At 28.7% G+C, this 20318-nt stretch overlaps 1 protein-coding gene and 1 long non-coding RNA gene across 2 annotated transcripts; one reads left to right on the top strand and one right to left on the bottom strand.

Moving 5' to 3' along the window:
• The first annotated feature begins 8022 nt into the window (after nt 1-8022).
• LOC107917694 (uncharacterized) lies at nt 8023-8547 on the top strand. The gene has a single exon (XM_016846980.2). It carries the CDS (start codon nt 8073-8075, stop codon nt 8412-8414), a length of 342 nt encoding a protein of 113 aa, XP_016702469.1. The 5' UTR covers nt 8023-8072; the 3' UTR covers nt 8415-8547.
• Nucleotides 8548-16821: 8274 nt separating this feature from the next.
• Nucleotides 16822-19615, bottom strand: LOC107944925 (uncharacterized). The gene is made up of 2 exons (XR_005901009.1): nt 18460-19615; nt 16822-17342 (listed from the first exon to the last, which is right to left on the bottom strand). It is a non-coding gene; the product is annotated as an uncharacterized lncRNA (long non-coding RNA).
• Nucleotides 19616-20318: the final 703 nt, after the last annotated feature.

The raw sequence follows: 20318 nt of genomic DNA, 5'->3' as shown, positions 1-20318 counted from the left end.
AACTATTTTAGTACCTATGTTTTCTGATGATTTTCTTACCTAATAACAATCAAAATCTCAAAACTAAACAATTAATATGAAAGGGATTTATTAGTATTTTAACAATTTACGAATCAACACGTATTAATATAATAATAAGACATATTTTACTTTTAAAAAAAATTTTAAATTTAAATTTTAAAAATAAAATTCTCAAAAATTTATTAATAGTAAAACCAACATAAAGAATATACTGTTTCCACAATTATGTCTTAACAGAAAATTTAATAAATAAAATCTTCCAAATGAATGGACCAGCTTTAAGCCAAGGATGAAGAGGGTCCTCCATGATAGTCGCGTCGCGCATTGGTATATGTGGCTTGCATGTTTTGTAGTTCACTGTTCCACTGAATGTCATCAATGTGGGACTGCTACAAATAAAAATTATAGGCTTCCAATCATCATCAACCAATTTGAATATATTTATATACATATTTAATTCATTAAAAAATTTAGAATAATAATAATAATATTTTGAATGGAATTGAGGAAAATCCAAGTTAAGTTCCAACTAATTCATTTTTTATACGAATAATAGCTTCACTCGTGAATAAATTCATTAATGATAGAAAGAGAATATAGTTCAACAACCTTTTATATCAAATCAATTATTATAAAATATTGTATATATTTCTATTATATATTATTTTTTTAATTGGATCGATGTCACAAATTAATCGAGCATTAACTCAGTTGAATAATAATTAAAATATCACGAATTTATAAAATAAATTATATATTTTATATTGAGAAAATAAAAAAAACACACGTATACATTTAAAATCTAAACTTAAAATATTATAATTTTTAATATTTGTATTTTACCATTTCAACTAAAATCTCATTTATTTTTAATAAATATAATTGCTATATAATTTTGTTTTTCATCCATTATATATATATATATAAATTTTAAATGATGAACAAAATTAATTACATTCCAAACATTAAAACTCATTGACTCTTCTTTAGGTGTCCCATTAGTGGAAGCAATAAATGAGAATGTATAAAATTGTAGACCCAACTTTTATTTATTTATTGATAGATAAATCGTTTTACATTCCATAATTTCGACATGTATAAGATTCCATTCTAGGATGCTGAATTTGAAGTATTTAATGCTAAAATATTTTAAATAATTATAATTATAATTATTTCTTTTTTGTGAATTCTTTTTATAGCACTTAACGTTAGATCTTTTGGTAATTTGCTGATTATTCTTTTTTAAATTAAAGAGTCAAATCATTTTTTAAAAGAAAATATTAATTAAAATATGAATTTTTTAATAATGTTGACTTAGCAACTCGTGTGATAGTCTACATATAATCTGCATGAACTGTACGCTAATATGACACTATTTATCTTCTATGACACGTTAATAAATAATTTTGTTAACCAATTGAATTAACAGAGGAGGAAGGTAGTAGCTTACATGGTGAAATACCGGAGTGAAGGTTAGGAAGAAAACTTTATGGTTTGAGAGTTTAGGGGTTAAGAAAGAAGTGAGTACATAGTTTGTGTGAGCTATTTACATTGTCATTTTATAATAGGAGGCAAGTTTGGTTTGAAACATTAATTTCGTAGTGAAAGTGACGCTACGTCCTAGGTTAAGATGTTTTAGGACGACTTCCAATCAATTACCCTAGACCTCCTCGTGGTTTTCATATAGTCTTAGTGGAGATGGCAAGTCCCAAAGTTCACAAACTAACTCAAGGTCTATTGGTTGGGAGGTCGTCTATGCATGGTTCGTTGTGTCGTTGGTTCTGAAGAGAGGCATGTGGTTCTCTTTGGGTACGGTGTGAGGTAAGGTATAACAAATTTAAAATTGACAAAATAAAATGCAAATATAAATATAAATTTTAGAAAATAAATTTATACAAAGTTTGTTAAAAAATAAAGTACAATTTTAATCAATATTTTCGTTATAAAATAGCAAATTGACTCTTTTTGAAAAGTTAATGATCAAACCTGAATCTTTTTAAAAGATTAAAAGTCAAATTTATCTTTAAAAAATTCAAATTAACAAAAGATATAAATATTAAAAATTAAATTTAACATTATGAAAAAAACCACAAAAAAATATAAAATTCGTCTTAATATATTATATTTTAAACCTGTAAAATTTTAAAAAACTCATTAACATAATCTTATTTTTATTTGTAAACATATTAAAGTGTTAGATAAGGTTTATATATATATATATATGATAAAAAAATTTAAAGAGCGCTGGTAAGTTCAAATTTAGAAATCATTAAAAAGAGTTTGGAAAAAAGGGACGAACTTTTAATTTTGGGGTTTTCAAAATTTTTTATAATATATTTAATTAATAAGAAATTTGATTTTAAATTAATTTGTATTAAATAATAAATAATTATTAGATTTTTATTTTATAAATATGATTAAGATTAAATAGAATAAAAAATTGATTTGTAGACTTATTATACAATTATAATAAAATATATAATAACTCAACTCGAGATTCGACTCAACATATCAGTAGTTTAAGTAACCTAAAGTACTTTATTTGAGGGGAGCTCTCACTATATTTTCTAAAGAAGTAGGAAGAAGACTATCCTCTCCATATTGACCTTTGTTGATATTATGCATAAATAAGGCTGATAATTTTAAATAAATAAAAATTTAAAATAAATAAATAATTTTTAATAAAACCATGTATAAATATTAAATTAATACCTGAAATCACTAAAAATAATTAGTAACCAAATAAGATAGTAAAAGAGAAATTCGTATATCACAAATGTAGATGATAAGACTGAAACCTAAACTTTCAAAGTATCAATGTCAAGGCTTCATTAATAAAATAAAATATATATAGGTTTTAAATAGACATGTGAGTATTTTAAATAAAACTAATCTTAAGGTAGATTCATTACGTGAGTGAAAAAAATTATTTAAATAACAATTTTTTTGAAAATTAATAATTACTGATAAAGTAATAAAATTGTAAATATTAAACTTTTGTAATGTTAGGTGATTTTTATTTTATTTTAAAAATAATTAAGTCATCTTATATATAATTTTTGTTTTAAAAGATTTGTCATTTAGTAATTTTTTTATTAAATTAGTGCTCACTTAACTTGTTACATCAATCTAAAATTTTGTTTTAAACTTTTTGCAGTTCGACAATTTTTTAATTGAATTGATACTCGGTTGACTCATGACATTAATTTAATAAAAAACTTAAATTATAACATAGATAATGATTAAATAATTTTTAAAAACTTTTTTTAATTAACCGAATAGAATTTTTAAAATTAATCCTGAGTTAACTTAAAAAGGTAACTATTTTAAAAACATATTTTAGATTAAAATTATTTTAAAATTTTTAATATTTTAAATAAATGAGTTTAGATTAAAATTGAATTATTATAAAAAAATATTAGATTAAAATAAGATTAAAAATAATTGAAGCTATATAAACACAAATTCCATATAAATTTAGCACAATAAAGTTTTGATACTTTATAAAAAAATTATAAAAAAATAAAACAAGAATCTCCCCGTTTCTACTATTTCCTTTTTTTTTTCTATTCTCTACTTTGTTCCTAAGAAAAATAAATAAATAGTTTAGTGGATTAGTGTTAAATGGAGGTGTTCATAGGTCAGGCTGGGTCAGGATATTAAAATATTTTATACTTGTCTAAGTTTGATCCAGTCCGAAATATAGACTTAAAATATTATTTAAATTTGTCCATATTTTCAATTGATTAACCCAAGCTCAATTTAGATATGTCCATACTATTTTTAAAATTTTTATATTATTTTAATTTATTGAAATTTTTATATAGTCATCTTAACATTATTTTAATGTTTACATTAAAGTAGTATTATATATTTAATATAGATATATTTTTTTAATGTGTTATAAATTACATAATAAATAAAAATAACATAATATAAAATATTATAAACTTAAAAACAGATTAGGCTGGACTCGGCCTTGAGTGTTCAAGCTTAAGCCTAAGCCCGACCCATATTTTAAATGTACATAATTTTTTTTTACTTAAGTTCATTTTTTGAATTTAATATTTTTATCTAAATTCTGTTAAATTTTGGACGAACTTCATATTTGAAGAAGTTAACCGGTCCATGAACAAGTCTAATTCAATATGTAAGCATGGTTGATTGTATTATTTAAGTCATAAAATGCCTTTAGGCAATTGTTAAGGAACATAAATTATGTAAGCTATGGGCCTTTAGGGAGGCCAACCCCCCCCCCCTTCGCCTTTTTGATTATAAAAACAGTAGCATCAAAATCAGTGAAATGCATTTAAATTAAAATATGTAAATTTAAAAAAAAAAATCACATCCTCTGAAATAGCTACTCACCTCTTTTAAAAAGGTACTACAATAGTATAGCATATATGAATGCCTAAAAAGCAATGCAACATATTTAAGCTTAAAGTGTAGGCGTCGGGATAGTATAAAATATTTGCATGGGTTTTTGTTTATATAAAAGAATCTAAGCTATTTGCATGGATTTTTGGGTTGTAGCATATAACTTGCAAGATTCCTTTGAACTAACTTATGAAGGCATGCATGGCCCTTGGTTAAGGTTTGCTTGGTGATGGGCTAAGCCTCAGGGGTAGTTCTCTTTTGAGTATGTGCTAGCCTGCTAGGCTAATAATAAGATTTTTAGAATCATAGTCCAACAAATTAGATTATTTTTCGTCGATTTAATTGGTTGGTGGGTCTAATCAGTCTAATAGGTTAATTTAGTTTGATTAATTAAATCATTAAAAAATATTTTAAAAACAAAAAATTTAATTTAATTGCCTAGTTCAATCAATTCATACCAATTCTTGAGCCAATTGATCTAATTTCTTTTTCTAGACCGATACTCGATTCTCGATTCAATCAGTTTGTATAATCAATTGAATCTATTTCAAACTACCATGTATAATAATAAGAGATTATTTTAATTTTCCTATAGATCATATTGGGTATTTGCATAGCCCAATTAAATCTTGTTTCTATTAAAAATAAAAAAAAAACACCAAATCAAATCTTGGTTCTCCTTTTTGTTTTCCTTAGACCCAAACAAGAAGTTCCTCTCTCAAATATCAAGCCCATAGAGAGAAAAAAAAAGCATGCAAATTTTCAAGAATAAAAAAGAAAACGATTAGTATTTGATCCACGTCAGATGTGATCCATTAAAATATATAATAATTATATTTATTTGCAATGAATTTTAAAATCATTTTTAAGTTATTGGTGATATATTTAATATAGTCATTGATAAAAGTGACGGATTAAATTTTGTATAGTTTAAATAAATCTTTTAGAAATTTTAATAGTTTTAGTTAAAATCTTCAAATATTTTGAGAGGATTAATTAGAATTTTTAAAAATTTTAGAAGATTTAATTGAAATTAAAAATAAATTTAGGGAACTGAATTAATTTTTTTATATTATATTAAAACAGTTTAAATTATTTTTTAAATATAAAAATATAAAAATTAATTTTTTTAAAGAGAATATGAAGAGGAGGGGGCTAGGGCGTTGACTTGCCTACTTTCTATGTCCTTGAAGGTTAGGAGTAGACTTCACAACTTCAAACATTAACATGGGTGTAGTAAAAAAAAATTTTTGGGAGAGTAGAATTAAATTGTATATTTTTTTATAATAGTAAAAATATAATTTTTTATTTTAATAGTTTATATTTTTATAATTTTTAAAGAATAAAATTAAATTTTTATTATTTTTAAAAAATTAAAATATTTTTTTTACCATTAATAATTTAAAATTTTATAAATTATAAAAAATTAAATAATTTTTTTTTCATTTTAATCCCAACCCCTGGATTCCCCATTCACCATAATATGTTCGCAAACATGAACGTAATACTAAACAATAATTAAAGCAGGAGACTACATGAAAGAAAACACAAATGTGAAACAAATATATGAAAATGAAAAAATTTCTATAAAATACAAATTAGTAATCTATGAAGAAAATTTAAATATAATTATAACACAATAAATATACGACCAATTACTTCAATGAAACCTTTAACCCACCAACTTTTTACCAAAAAAAAAATCCATCCCTTTTAATTTTAGGTAATATTTGACTCCTTGTTTAATTTATCTCAACATTCCTCTCATTCATTCACATTAAGGGTGGGTTTGGATCGGCGATTGGGTTTAGCTTACTTTTTATCTCACACTACAGTATCGCTACCGTATCTAATCTTACCGCCACTGCTATTTTTACACTAACCGCAAGTAAACGCACATCCTAACTCACCCTTAGTATTTAAATTTATTTTTATGAAATTGATATTTCATAACTTCTAATATTAAACATAAATAAAAGATGGATGGTAAATTTAAAATATTTAGAAGGAAAGTTACATAGTTTCAGGACATATCTAAAAATGTTTTTATTTTTGGTAAATTTATTGGGATAAATATGATTAATAGTTTTTTTACCTTGAAGTTTTCTTAATTAAATTTTTTTAATATTATTATCAAGGTAAGAGGATGTGAGTTCAAGTACGCTGAAACACATTATTTCTTATTTATAGGTTGGAGAGGGAATATAAATAATTGTAGATATTATGTAAAAGAAAAACATGTCTTCCTTCATGTGCCAGCTTGACCAAAGTATCATCCTCCTAATTATCCATTCTAAAAATATACAAAATACTCCAATGATCTATGCTGCGTCAACAAATAACGAATTCTTATAATCAAAGCCGAGTTGGATCTTCCTATAGTTCTCTCCTGAATGGCTTTAGCCACCTTAAGATTATCAATTTGGATTGCCACAATGCCATAGCCCCGATCAATTAAAATCCCTAACCTATACAAGATACCTCATAATTTAGCCTCAACTGAGCAACTACCCAAGAATCTATTAATCCCCCAATGATCTATTCCCTATTTCAGTTTCTCACAATTCCTCTTGCAATAGCAGAACCATCTTTGTATTTGACAGAGCCATCAGTTTCCAAACAAGCCAACCCAGTAGATTATATAAATAAAACCTATCATGTCAATCCATAGGGATTTGAAAGATTCTAAATGTTTCTTGCTAGAGTGCAATCCCTAAAAACATGCAACACATTTAAAATTATGCCCACAAACTCCACACACCGAATTGTTCCCGAATCCCCGACGTACTCTCTCCAAATTAGTCAACAACCTCTGCTTGAACACAAGCTAAATAAAAGATCTAACCCATTGAGGACCTTAAAACTTCCAAGGAATCTACCACATATCCTCTTTCGGCTTCCAAAATGTTTCTCAAAGTTTCCCATACGCACTTTTGATCTATTGTAATTCAATGTAGCAGATTAAATTAGTTTTCACACTTGAGGAGCTTGAATATAAGCATTTTCATTATGTTTTAGTTAAGTTTTTATAGTTTAGTTTAAATACAATAAAAAGTGTATTTGGAGTCTTTTATTGACCTTAGGGGCCGAATGAGGCCTAAATGTGAGCTAATATACTTAGTAAGTGTGCAGGAGACCATCAGAGGGAGTACAAACTCAATACTAGTCGCTGTGTTGCAACACGGGAAGTTTGATATCACAACATAGGGAGCAAAATACAAGAATCTCGAGACTACCTTCGGTGTCGCGACATACTCTTGAAGCTGCCCGAACCTGAGCATACTGCCTTCGATGTCATGACACAGTAGTGTCTGTGTCAAGACATCGGTCCTGTATGGGAAACACTTTCGAGCCATGAGTGTTTTGGTCCGCACAATTAAAAGTTAAATACAAGAGCGTCGGCTGACCTAGGGTTAAGGACGACGACAATCCTAACTCCGTAAATAAGATCTTAAACACTTGTTAAAGGACAACTTTTCATATTATTAGTTTCCTTTGTAAACTTTATTTTTTAGTTTATTTTTCTTTCTCTTAGGGCAGTATTTTAGTTTGGCTTGAAGCTTTTACCCTCCTTTCGTCCCCCATGCTTATATATAACCCATTGCTTATCAACATTCCAATCCCTTAGTCCTTACTCCCTCCATTTGTCTATTAACCAAAAAAAGCACATTTTAATGGGAAATTGTTTGCGGCATCAACAGCATCAATCATCAACACGGTGGGCCGGTGACAAATGGGGCTCAACGGCCTCGGCGGCTAACGACGGTGACGAAGAAAAGGGTCTTCTTGTAAATAATCCAGAAATTGGTTTGAATGCATCTCCTTCAGCTATTCATGAAGTGAAAGTGAAGATATCAAAGAAGCAGTTGGAGGAGTTATTAGGTAGGGTTGACACAAAAGAATTATCAGTACAACAGGTTTTGGAACAGTTGATCAATGTCGGTAATCAATACGAAGCAAATCAACTGTCCTGGAGGCCTGCAATGCAAAGCATTCCTGAAGGTGAATTGAGTTGATGACGATCATAGATGGTAAAAGCCAAAAAAATAAAGAAACCTAGAAAATTTCTCTCTTTTCTTTAGGGATTTTCTTGGGAAAGTGACAGAACAAAGAAAATTAAGTTTTTACAGCTTTTGATAATCAGTTTGTAAATAGAAAGAAGATGGGATTTTGTTGTAGAGAGTTAAAAGACTTCAATTTGACTCGTAGCTCCATTATTATTATTAAAGGCACTTGCCTACTTTGTCTTTCCCGATATGGAAATTTTTTTCAAATCCTAGTAAATTTGAGATTTATTTATTAAACAAATTTTAAATAAAAATTTATACCCTTGCTATTATTATTCATTTCTATATTTAATTATATAATAATAAAGTTTAATATTTACTATAAAAATAAATATAGTTGATTTCTTTCATAAATAATATGTTTAATTTCAATTTTATTTTAATTTTATATTTAACTCAATTATATATTAACTTTCTAAAGTTAATTAGTTATCATTATTAAAAGTTTTAATGGAAAAAAATTGATTAAAATATAAAAATATCTCAAAATTAATATTATAATTAAATAAGTAAATATTTAATATGTATTTACATAAAAATATTGGAGTTGTTTTCATTTGTGGATCTACTACTTCTTTAGGCGCATTTAGGCTCTCATTAGATTGTGAAGAGAAAATTCTCACTGGAGACAATATCGATCAATTAAGGGGTCCTTCAACTCTTGATAGATAAAACTTTATAGATTTCTCTCAATTGAGTTGACTTCTTTCAATAATGCTTTAGCTTAATGGTAAGGTTAAGGCTCTCGTAACTTTGGGGTACTAAATTCGAGTCTCATTTTGTGTAGATCATGTATAGGTTTTCAATTTATATTTATTCTAGCTTATGTCTCACTATATGCGAACTTTGTATAGATTTATTTTGATAAACATTTGGATATATTCTAATTATAAGTCAACTAATGCTTTTGTTATGATGAATGAACTCTCTCTATATTTATTCTAGTATAGGTCTAGATATATTTTAATTATTAGTCTAATCGTGTTTTATAATGATTAATTCTAGTTATTGTTATTTGGATATAATTTTTGTAATTGCAATTGTGACTGTACATATAAATATAATTTCCAAAAAAAAACTTACATATATGAATTGAACAATATCTTATGTTTAACATAGGATTATATTAGAATTTAATACAATTTATAATTTAATTTAATAATTATTAAATATTTTATAACGAATTATTTTTAATTTGAAATTATTGAATATAAAACAAATAAATAATAATTAATTGTTATCCTAGTTTTTGAAATGTTTTGATATATCAAAGTTAAATTATAAATTTCCCTTTGCCAAATTTGCAATCAATTGATATAAAGCTCTTAACATTATTTTCAAAATATTTAGAAACTTAAAATTACAAAATGCCTTTGAAAAATCTTGATTAAAAAAAATTACAACTTTGGGAGACTTCTACCGATACATGGTCACATAAGTATCAGTAGAACCAAGTCAGAGAGCAACCTAAGAATCCTTCCAGACTTCTATCGATACTTACGAATCCTTCTATCAATATAACCTAGTTGTACCGATTCTTGGGTTGAGTTCTACTGGTAGAAGTAAGTCAGAGAGCACTCCATGTAACGCCCCTAACCCGAATCCGTTACCGGAATAGAGTTACAGAGCATTACCGGGGTTACCGATTTATTTATCATATATTTCATTTCATCTAACGTTCATATTTGGAACCAATTAAAATCAAACATATTGTCCCTTAACGTACTTATTTTTCTCGATATGTTGTACTTGAATTTATTACTCGTCTCAATTTAATTAATTTCCTTGTATCAACGTATCAAAGATAATCACCTATTTACATGTCATGATAAATATTATTCTTTTGCCATTTCTTCATAAACATAAATCAGGTAATTTATTATATCGATATTTCATGCATTTAAAAATACAATTCAAGTTACACTAACTTACCTCGTTACTTATTCATGTTTATAATTTCATTAATCCGATATCTTTTCTTTTCCACGTTCAAGTCTCGTATTCGAGTCATCCGGATCTTTACAAAGAAATTTGATTGTCGTTTTCATTTATTTCACGTTCTAATACATTCAGTTGATGCTCTAAACAAAATTACCATTTTACCCTTAAACTTTTTAATTAATGACGATTTCATCCTTTGGCTAAAAAAATAAAATTCTTGCAATTTAATCCTTATTTCCAGCTGTTATTCTCAAACAAATTGATAACAACCCATGAATTCTATAAAATATCAAAATTTTCCATAATTTCAACAATTTTCAATTTAATCCTTAAAACATGTTTTTTCCCGATCTTGAGCTAAATTAATAATTTCATTCAATTTTGTAATTTTAAATAATAAAATAATCCATTTCATGCAAATTGGTCATTTCTAACTTTTTTACAAAATTACCCATAAAATTTTACTTTTATTCAATTTAGTCCCTGAGCCTAAAACATGCAAATTAGCCATGGTAGATGAGTATTCATACATATTTTTCTCATCCTCCTCTCCGTTCCACATCCTTAATTTATATAACATGCTACAAATAACAATATCAATAATTTCACTATTTACTTATATGTATATTCAAAACTGTCCATTTGCATCATAGTCACTAAATTATTTATATCTTGAGCTACAGAACTCGAAATTAAGTCCGCTAATTTTCGATGAAACTAGACTTATGTATATTCTTACCATAAAATTTTAAGAATTTTTGGTTTATCCAATAAGTACAGTTTATTCTTTAAAGTCACACTTATTCCGCTGTCTGACAATTTCGACCCTTCTTAACTTAAAATTAATTATCTCATTGTACAGAATTCAAATGATGTTTCGTTTATTTCTATTGAAAATAGACTCATTCAGAATTCTAATAATATAAATTTAAGCCCTTAATTATTTTTCTCCAATTTTTAATGATTTTTCAAAGTCAGAACAGAGGAACCCGAAATCATTCTGACCTTATCTCACAAAATTTACTATATCTCACAATTTAAATTTTCATTTCTTACACCGTTTCTTTTATAAGAAACTAGACTCAATAAGATTTAATTTAATTTTTTTATTTAACCTCTAATTCGGTTCCCACAATTTTTGGTAATTTTTCCAATTTAGACTATTGCTGCTGTCTAAAACTGTTTTAGTGCAAGGTATTATTTACCATGTTTATAACACCCTTATTTTCTTTCTCTACACTATTTTTCATTACTTTCTCTTATTTTCTCTTCACTAACATGACAAGAACATAAGACCATATATAAGAAAACTCTAAATCAACATCAATTCCATGCTTTTTCAACAATATTAAACTTAAAAATATATTGAAACCTTGGTGTTCTTACCTTTTCTTATTGACTTCAATCTTTAACTTGATTTTTCTCTCTCCTCCAGCTTCTATTTCTTGAATCCAACTTGATATTCTTGCTGCCCATCATCTCCTTACTATCTTTCTCTCTTGATGGCTATGGAAATTCTTTCAATTTTTAGGTAAAAATAATGAATTTTTGGTGAAAGGACTAAATTGTAATGGACTAAATGATGATTCTTCATCTTTCTTTCCTTATATATACTAAATAAAATAATAATAAAATAATAAAATAATATTTAAAAATCAATTTAAAGTATAAATAAACTAATATTTATTTATTTAATTTATCTAAAATATCTCCAACATCATCATTATCTCTAGATTTCTCTCTCTTCCAATTGACCATTTTTCCCTTTGTGATCTTTTAAAATTCCATTCTTGAGTCATCACTTAATTTGGTAAAATTACAATTTAGTCCCTCATAATTCTTCACCTATTCAATTTGGTCCTAATTCATCAATTTTTCTTAGTTTCTAGATCATTTCACCCTTAAAATATTTGCACTATTAGTCTTTCAACTTTTCATATTTACACTTTAATCCCTCAAATTTTGAGTATTTACTCTTGGGCCATAAAACTTTTCTCACTTTTACAATTTAGTCCTTTCTTGAATCAATATGTCATAATATACTTCCCAGTGGCACAACTCAATTTTTCCTCTTCTTGTCACTTTATTTCCTTATTTTACTATATTAAGGATAATATCTTACTGTAAAAATTTTCAAGGTGTTACACTCCAAGCCAAGCAATAGACTTCTACAGATACAAACAGGCTAATGAGCAATCTTTGGTCTCCCTTGCACCCAATACAACTATCAGTACAAGTCTGCACCATTGAAACCCTCAAACTTCTATTGATACAGGTGGACTTTTATCGATATACGTGGCTCCAACGATCATAATTTTCAAGGTTTTTATTGGCACAAGTCAACTTGTACCGATACAAGTGGTCTACAGTCTGTAATAAATGCACGAATCAATTGTAGCAACGACTCTATTTACTCCTAATGTCTCCAAACAGCTCCAAGGTTGTTAGACGATATAAATACAAGTCAATAGCTTCACGTTGAAGACAAGAAACAAGTGTGTAAAGTCAATAGCACTAAAATCCAATATTTTCATTAATATTCTTCTTGTTTTTTATACACACTTGAGTAACCATCTTTCTTATTCTTTTCAAGTATTGTATTATTATTGAGTGAGCTTTATCATTGTAATATCTTACTTTGAGAGGTATTTTTAGTCTTTATTCTTATATCTCATCTTTGTAAGAGATTGCTTAAGATTTTGACTCTATTTTACCTAGTGAAAAGATAGTGTTTTTTACAGGAACCTTGTCCTTGAAAGGTTAAAATTTAGTGAATTTGAGAAATCCTTAGTTGTGGTAAGATAAGATGGTGAAGGTGGGCAATTGGGGTCAAACCACTATAAATTCTTGAGTCTCTTTTATCTGCCATATTTCTTTAAAGTTTTTAAAAACACCAATTTACCACCCTCTAAGTGATTATCAAGCTTAACAATTGGTATTAGAACTTGATCTTTAAATACTATATAATAACCAAGAGAAAAGATCCTTAAAAAGCAAGAAACCAAAAATTTTGTCTCATGGTGTTGGAGAAAAATTCTACCATGTTGGAAGAAAGTCATACCATGAGACCTCCTTTATTCAATGACACTAACTACTCATATTGGAGGACAAAAATGAAACTATTCATCTAAACAAAGGACTATGAAGTATGGATGGTGATTGCAATTGGACCATCCATTCCAAGGAAGAAAGTTGACGGTGTCATTGTCACCAAGAAGGAAAATAAGTGGGATGAAGTTGATATCAAGATGGTGCAACTAAATGGCAAAGCTATGTACACTCTATTTTGTGTCCTTGGCCCCAATGAATATAATAGAGTCTCTTTGTATGACAATGCCAAGAAAATATGAGACAAACTTGAAGTCACTCATGAAGGTACAAGTAGAGTTAATGAGTCCAATGAATATATTTAATTAATTAATAATAAATAAATTTGATTCAAAATTATAAAAGCTTTTCGACTTTTGAACAATCTATTGAAATAAACTACAAATCAAAATATATGTGCTTTTGAACAATCTTCTTTATGTTTCCAGGAGAAGATTAGTTGAAGCAACTATTTAATAAAATAAAAAAATAGATAAAAATTAAGTTACAACACTCAATGAAATTACTAATTGTTTGGATGATGAGATTCAAGTTTAAATTATTGTAGAGATCTATTTCAAATTTTCAAAAAGGAAATTTTAGGGGTTGGAAAATAACGAAGTTATAGACGAAAAAGGAAGGTAATTATATTAGAGAAAATTCGTATCTTTTATAAAAAAAATTAGGAATCATAGAAAAAATGAAAACTTTTTTTTTTCTTTAAGTTGAATATAACCTTTACCATCAAATTTGTAAGGAATTGGCAAGAAAAAAATTGAGGTTTTGACGAGATGCAGAAAAACAAAGATATGCTTAAATGCTTTCTTCATCATTCAAAATTTGGGAAAAAAAGTTGTAGATGGTTGGAAGAGAAAAGAGTAATAGGCTAAAAATTAGTGTACTAGGTAATGTTTTCGTGGCGTCAATATATTATTGGATAGGGATCATGGTTGATGTGGTAAGAAGGATCTACCTAATAAGTTCTCCTCAATCACCTTTCATCACTAAGTTTTCACGACATCACAATCAATGCTAGAAGCCCAACACCTCCAAAACTAAGAGGAGAAATAATTTCCTCCCATTGGTAAGGATGCTGATATCACTTTTATTGTTCTGATTTGTTATCTCTGTTGTCAAATAAGGTTTCAATCTAAACGGGAGTCTCTTGATACCATAATCTTCGCTTTAACTGTCTAGAATTTGCAAATGGAATGGTTTAATTAGGATAAACATACGTGAGCACCTTCAAATTCACATCCTCCTGTATTGACCACAATATTAATGTCAATCGAGTTAATATAAAGTCGACAAATATTTATGTTGTTTATATTTATAACATATGTATAACATATGTAAAAACAAATATTTTGAAGGTATTGTAGATGTTTTGCCCTTAATGTTTGGCAGTTAGCTGTTTTTTTTCTCTTTCTCTCTCTTGATTGTTTATGATTTGGCACATGAGATTCAGAGGGCTAAAAAGAAAAATGAATAATGAAATATGTGGTCCTTGTATTTTATCATATCTTTTAATACGATACATCTACTTTGAAAATGTTTATTTTGATAATTTAATTTTATATTATTTATCAATATGGTAATTTATTAGGATATGTGGTCCAATTGTAGGGTGTTATGTGTCACTTTTTATTAGAAATTTTTTATTTCAAATAATAGAAGGGACCTTATATTAAATAACTCGAAATTTATTTTAACCAAAAAATAAAAAATGAAACAAATGGAGGATCAGAAAATAAATAGGTTCTCAAGCTTGAAGGGATCTGTAAAAGAAATCGTGGCAAATTGTGTTTAATTCCATGATTTTTTTAACTTATAGTTTCATATTCGATAGATTTTCCATTTTTTCAATATATATAAACCACTAACATGATTTTTTTATCTGTTTTGAAATCGTTGTTTCTTTTTCTTCATAATTTGAAATCGTTGTTTCTTTTTCTTCATAATTTCGATCATCGGTTAGTTCTAAGTTTTGTATATTTTAATTGAATTTGAATCCAACTATAATTAATAAAACAAACTATGTTTACTGTTTCTTCAGTTGTCTTTCAAAAACATCATTATTCATTCAATCTCCAATGTGATCTTATTAGAAAAATTTACTCAAATCAAACACCAAGGAATTAAAGAGCTATTCAAAAAGTTTGACACCAATTTCAATGATAAGATCTTGTTTTTAGAATCGGATCAGTGTTGACCCTGCGAACTCCTCGGGGTTAAACCCCTCTTTTACACAGCTCGTTGTTTTTCTTCTTTTTAGGGTCCGTTTGATTACCAGTAAAATGTTTTCCGTAAAATGATTTCTAGAAAATATTTTACTTTTCTGTAAAATGATTGACTGGAAAATATTTTCTGGTGTTTGATTGAATCTGTGTAAAATATTTTCTGCTGTTTGGCAGATTTCCTGAAAATATTTTCCGGAAAAATTGTTTTTACATATATTAATATATATTAATAAATTTTTATATTTTAAATTGTTTTTACATATATTGCAATAATTTATTTATAAATAAATCAAATTAAATATATAATAATACTCAATTATTAAAATATAAAAGCATTGCAAACTACTTCCAAAATTTACTAATTAGTAGTGAATCAATTGTAGTGATCTCCTGATGAAATTACGCTCAGCATAAAAGCAATTACGAGAAATGAATTCAATGCCAAAGTACAAGATAAATGGAACCAGTCATTACTTAGTTTGAGGTTAATGCTTACAATAGAGGGATCAACACAATCGGCTGATAACTTTAAGAAATTGATTCGAGGTCAATTATTCTTCTGAATCATAAAATGGGAAAAAGAACAATAAAATTAATGATACTGAGACAATAAAAATTATAACAGATAGAGGATCGTTGATCTTGGTCTTCCAGATGTCAATGTTTGCACCAAAGATGCGGCAACTCTCATTAACAGCCCATTACCGCACAATTATACACAAAAGCACCTGCCCGTGCCTTGACAGCAAGCACATTCCACTCTTGTCCATCCCTGTTTCCCTCTTCTGGATTCCAAGAATGCAGAACAATTACTCCATCATCATGCCCTTCATGACCTCCAGCTCCTACTACTAGTAAACTGTTTCCGCATGCTTTAAATGCCAGCCCCCAACCGTAGGAAGAGTCCGCCCTCACAGGTAGTCTCTTCACAACACTCCATGAGTTATTAACCTTATCATATTTCTTAACTTCATTAGTTGCTTGATCAGCAGAGTAAAGCTGATTATTTACAACAGCAACTAAAGGAGGTGAACGCATAGCAGGATGAAACGTACCTGCATCGCGACCAGGGTACATATTTTCTATCTTCCTCCATGACCTTGTCTCAATAGTGTCTCTAGACCTCCGCCAAAAAATGCAATAAAATGTTCTTATAGTCTCGAGACAAAAGAGTAGAAGTGCAGAAAATAGAATTTCAAGATATGCTAATGGTCTCCTACATGCTCTTAAACATGTTCAGCATGTTACCAACTCATTTCACAAACAATTGGCATATGAAAACGAGTCCAAAATATAAGATCTCAGACCATATCATCAGGCAAAAATTTGCAACATGTAATATATACTTAAAACATGTCAAAACCTTTACCAAAGTTCAACAAAGATATACATTAACAGAAATTTGACACTGAAACAAACTGAAGCAAATCAGTAATTTGCAAAAACAAATACCATTATGCACCATTATATCTGCAGTAGTTAATCAAATTCATGAATATCCAATGTGCATTAGTATTTCATCAGTTTTTTCTTTCTTTCTAAAAGGATGGTCCCCATTTGTGTTTTCACCCACTGATAAATGCTATACTTCTTCCTGCGGTCTTGACTCCTCCAACAGTATATACATACATATACATGGCTCATATTATTACTGTAATAAAAAACTGAAAAACATATGCATAATATATATAATTAAAGCACTTGTTTTTCTTACCAAAGTTGCAAGCCAAACTAACCAAATCAGGTCTTAGTTTAACCAAACTAACCTAGTACTTATTTATGAAAAAGTAAAAAATTTTATGTCCATTTTGAAGAATAACCCCATCCAATTGAAACCACCAATTTTTTAAGCTGTAAACCCACAAAATTCCTACATCGTTTAACCATCAAAATTCCTACATCGTTGCAACCAATTACAATAGCTTATTCCATTAAAATAGTCATATAAAAAGGTATTTAATAATCAGCATAATGGCAGAGATCTTCTAGTAGTCAAACTTATTTTAACATTGAATTTTCTAAGGAAATTTGGATTGAACTGAAAGTCTTATTGGAATTTTTGATTGGTTTGTTTCTCAAGCATAAAGTCTTTATATATGAGCTGCTAACAATTTTTAATATTCAAGAAATAAAAGATCAAATCTCAAGCATAAAGTCTCTCTATTTGACATTTTTAAACAAAAACTTAACAGTAAGGATAATCACCTCAATACTTCCTTTTAATCCATTAACTCAATGCTAAAACTAAACCATGGAATCAATTATAATGCAAAGGAATAAAAGCATTAACAATTTATTCCAGTAAATAAGACCCACGGCATTCAGAATATCATAGTATATTTAAGGAAATATTAAGAACAACCTATATACCATTCCAACAACATTAGCAAAAAAATAGTTTATCGCTGAAAAAAAAAACCTTAGCTAAAAACTGAAGCTTTGAAGGTAGAAATATAACAATGAGTTTGTTTTGTTAAAAAAACCTGAAAGGAAATGTTGAGATTTTTATAGAGAAAATAGCAAGAAAATTAAAAGGGAAAGCTTCCCTTAGTGAATAAGTGGGGGTCGAGTGGTGTAGGGAAGAAGAGGATGAGTTTTCATCCTTTTCCGATTTCTGGAAAATCTAGCAAAAACCACCAATTTTAAGCTGTAAACTCATAAAATTCCTCCATGGTTTAACAATAAACAATAACTCCATTTCAATTTTAAGCTTTTGAGTGACTCACCGACAGATCTATGGAGCAGAAAGATGGAGAAGGAAGACGAAGCTGAGAGACAGAGATGGCGAGGTAGAGATGAGGAGGAGAGGCGGAAGCTTTGAGGAAGGGAAAACCACTGCTGCTTAGAAGAGAATGGAAAATGTCTTACGGCTTAGAAATTGGTAAGACATTTTCCGGAGGAATGGCTTTGATTTTACCGTGTTTCGGAAAATGTTTTCTTAAAGGAATTCATTTTCCCCCAAACAAACACCGGAAATTAAGTAAAATGTTTTCCGGAAAACATTTTACACCAAACAAACGCACCCTTAATATTTAACATATTTTTAATATTCATGCTTGTGCATCACTTTCGAGGGGTCAAACTCAGGTGGTGCTTATACATATTTATATATAAAATGTAATATATACATGAATTAACCCCTCGAACTGCTCTAATATACCTCTCTATATATATGCAGGTTGAATTGCCGACTATGCGAGGGATTTATATCCCCAAAAGCCGAGGGGTTCAAACCCACAAACAGCTCAGACCCCTTTTTTTAATAATATAATGCGTGTATGTAAATGCACCATATGTACGCACCCCTCGGAGGGTTTCACACCTAAAAATAAGGGGTTTAACAACTCTCCTTGGGTGGACACCTCGCATGGTGAGCTTGCTAGTATAAATGATAGAGCTGACATACAAAACTCACATCTTCGAAATACATATACTTTATTATTTAACACTTGGCGAGGTGCTTAGCCAAACTAGAGCCAAGGTGCAAGAAGCATGCACACGGCTCGCAAAGAGCAATAAACATATTAATAGACGAAGCTCGCCAATACCCCTCGCCAGTGAGTTAGTTATACTAAATAGACACAGCTTGCAAAGAGCAAATATGGTAAAGTGCAAGGGCTTAATATTGTTATTATTATTATGCATGGCGAGGGGCTGTCAAATGAAGGGGGTGTTCATAATGTTTCTTTTATTTATTTAAAAAAAGACATGGAAAGGAGAAAAATGCCCTATTTGTGCAAACCTCGCATATGCGGCTTTTATAGAGGTGCCAAACTACAGATCACATGACGAGGGGTTCACAAACCCCCAAGTCTCTCCCCACTTCTTTAAAAAGAAGACACTCGGCTAGCAGCTTGAAAAAGCTCAAATAATGAAGCTAATGAATAGGCATTTTAATATATAGCTGACATAATGGAGCTTAATAGCTGGCCTCAAAAGGCAACTAAAAATGGCTCTCGCCAAAAATGTTGATATATGATACTTCGACATCACACATTTGATGCCAATAATAGATGGGGGGGGGGAGAACTGACCTGCTTCAGATCTTAACTCCCCGTAGCTCATGCCTAGTATAGATTTTAATTCACCGTAGATTGAGAGTCAATCCACATTCACTGCATCAATTATTGATGGAAAGATTAGATAAAACAGAAATTGTGGTGGTGTTGGGTCAGTTCACCCCATTTAAGACAAGACAAAGAGCCGATTATTTTGATAGTAAATAATGTAGAAAGTGAGCTCTCTAATGAAGAACTAATGAAGAACTATGGAGAAAGATGGGGAAGAGAAGCAGCTTGGGGAGAAGACGCACTCCTGTTTGCTGTTTTCTTGTCTCCTTTCTTATCATATATATTTAGGTTGTCGTTATGGGAATGCGACTTATGGGCTTGACCAGACTTGATAATGTTTTATATGTATAATAATTTTTTATATATAATAGAAAAATAGTTAACTTTTTAAGTAGATTTCAAAATTTATCAAAATATATTTACTAACACCATATTTTAACTTTATTAAATTGTTGATTGTATCTGGATTATACATGGTAAAAAAAAAACGTTCTTCAAGTTGTACGAAACAAACT

This window comes from Gossypium hirsutum, chromosome A01 (assembly GCF_007990345.1).
Source record: "Gossypium hirsutum isolate 1008001.06 chromosome A01, Gossypium_hirsutum_v2.1, whole genome shotgun sequence".
Classification (NCBI taxonomy): domain Eukaryota; kingdom Viridiplantae; phylum Streptophyta; class Magnoliopsida; order Malvales; family Malvaceae; genus Gossypium; species Gossypium hirsutum.
Note: the sequence above shows the minus strand (reverse complement) of the source record. Positions and strands in the feature narration are given on the sequence as shown.

Excerpts from the sequence above, each read along its gene's own strand:
- LOC107917694 (XM_016846980.2), top strand. The coding sequence starts at position 8,073 with ATGGGAAATTGTTTGCGGCATCAACAGCATCAATCATCAACACGGTGG.